Here is a 2,500-nt window from a genome sequence, read left to right on the forward strand (position 1 = left end):
CTCATTGAGAGCATCTCCAGTCTAATGTGTGTTATCATTTCATAATGGTGACAAATAATATACCATTTCACTGGTGATATTGGCCAATCCATCATATTCTCCTGGCACTTTTTTGTACGAACACTTTTCTCTGGATCAACACAGAACAAGAATTCATGGCAGAACGAGATGGATATTTTCAGTACACCTGGCATGAAGCATGACCACCTGTTACAGTTTCTGGCCGGGGAGCGGCGTGGCTCGGGCCTCGACACTGAACTGTGGCTCATCACCGTGTACCATGAAAAGGTTTGTGAGAATGAGTACAAGTTTGTTTGTTTGTTCTGCAAATGAAGACAAAGTATTTCCATGCATGTGCCAATGGGATTAGTATCTGACACACCTGGAGCTGAGTGCCAAGTTGTGTAATTTTTTTTGTTTTTAATTCTCATATGTGACCCTGCCTCAAGAGTTTCCTTTCATTTCCTCCCCCGACCCTCCTCCCTTTCTTCTTTACTATTATCTCTTTCTCGCCACAAAATGTTGCAGAAAAGAACCAAATACCCAATATGTGCAGTTAAATTTCCAGCTACTCAAATATGACCTTTATCAAATCACAAATGTATATACTCGGTTCTAAAAATTTAAGTCCCATATCATGTTAAGTGTTCAGGGTTGTACATAAAATACGCAACTCTTTCTTTTGACCCCCATTCCCCCTTCACCTCCTCCATCTGTTCCCCCCTGTGACACATGATGATGCTTAATACGGCCCCCTAAATAATACGTGACTCCAACGAAATACACTCCACCCCTCCTCCAAAATACCGCTCTCTGGAATAGCCTTCCCTCTCAAAATGATGCAAAACATCTCTTAACTGATTCATTCAGTGCACAATCCTGATATCTGGTTAAGGTACAAGACAATTATGAAATGTTAACAATGAATAATATTTATTCCGAATGAAAGCCATTTTTGACTGCAAATACGGCGAACAAAATATGGATCAATTGCAGTTCAGACTCGGATGTTCCCCCAGAATCAATGCTTCTCGATCTTTCCAAATGTAAATGGGAGTTTCATATTGGATGCTGTTGCTTGATGGCACCATATGACCGTAGCACCCTCCCCCCTACTGTGAGTCTTTGATGCTCCGGGAAAACACCCACCCACACCAAAGCATCACATACTTTGTGTACGACCCCTTAAGCCTCCCAAATCTCAGGTGTAGTCTGGAGTCGTTAATAAAATGCCACAAATCCGAATTGACTTGATGTCTGCTTTGAGTATTACAGGCCCAGTATCTGACGCAGAATCCGAAGAGTTGTGGCCTTGAAGTTGGTATCATTCAATACTTTTTCAGCATCGTGTCTAATACCCCATGCTATTCACTTGATCACTATAGGATATGTGCATGGTTTGTTGTCTCACTGTAGGGCTCCATCACAGATTTTCTCAAAGGAAATGTACTGAGCTGGGTAGAATTGTGCCGCATTGCAGAGAGCATGGCAAGGGGACTGTCTTTCTTGCACGAGGAGGGGCCAGACTTAAAGCCTGCCATTGCCCACAGGTTAGTGCTTTGTTATCCAAGTGCCATCTCTGAAACTAGGAAAAAACGGAGACATTGTTTTTGGTGAAAATGCAACAGATTGTATCTGTGCTTGATGCTGCATGAAGTGCATGCCTGCTTTATTTATTGACCTTGTCATCCAATTGATATGATAATGTGTGAATGTGGGATGGATTTTCTTTTTGATTTGGGCACAAAGCCAAACCTGAAAATACAATGTGCAGAGTTTTTCAAGCTTGTTGCCATCTATCAATAATTCCAGGTGTGTGTGTGTGTGTGTGTGTGTGTGTGTGTGTGTGTGTGTGTGTGTGTGTGTGTGTGTGTGTGTGTGTGTGTGTGTGTGTGTGTGTGTGTGTGTGTGTGTGTGTGTGTGTGTGTGTGTGAGACCGCTGTTTCTCGACAACCACTGGTCCGATGTAATTGAAACTTGACAGGTATATTGCTGGGGCCCCGAGTATGTGCCTTTTCAAGGTTTGATATTAATCGGACAAGTGGTTCCCAAGTTATGGCCATTTATTTACCAAACCAATGACAGGACACGTTGTTGCATAGGCGTGGCCGATGGGGAAGAGATCCTTAGTTACCAATGACAGGACACGTTGCTTGGCATTTTGCACCCACAGTATCTATCTTCTATCTCTGTAATTCCAGCAATCTCTGTTTGTTTGCCTTTCAAAAGGTTTGAAATTAATCGGATAAGTGGTTCCCAAGTTATGGCCAAGTTAGAGCGCATTCCCCATTAGCGTTACAACGTAAGGACTTCCGGATAGTGATGACTTACTGTATTCTAATAATTTCTCGATTTCTTATGCGCATTTATAGATAAACACAATGCCCCAATCCAGTCGTCGTTTACGAGAGTGAAGGAACGGCCTGTGTGGTTGTTTGAAAGTTTTTTTGTTTTTTTTGCACGTACGGGCATGCGAGAGCGAAGGAATGGCTTGTGTGGT

At 42.6% G+C, this 2,500-nt stretch overlaps 1 protein-coding gene across 1 annotated transcript in view; it reads left to right on the plus strand.

Moving 5' to 3' along the window:
* LOC147029664 (activin receptor type-2A-like) overlaps window positions 1-2,500 on the plus strand; it is a 176,856-nt gene that overhangs the window by 149,506 nt on the left and 24,850 nt on the right. The window contains exons 6-7 of the mRNA XM_085872135.1: window positions 145-288; window positions 1,417-1,550. Of these exons, the coding sequence (XP_085728261.1) occupies window positions 145-288; window positions 1,417-1,550 (278 nt within the window). The remainder of the gene's footprint in view (window positions 1-144; window positions 289-1,416; window positions 1,551-2,500) is intronic.

This window comes from Eptatretus burgeri, chromosome 3 (assembly GCF_056783735.1).
Source record: "Eptatretus burgeri isolate ZD-2024b chromosome 3, Ebu_testis_v1, whole genome shotgun sequence".
NCBI lineage: Eukaryota > Metazoa > Chordata > Myxini > Myxiniformes > Myxinidae > Eptatretus > Eptatretus burgeri.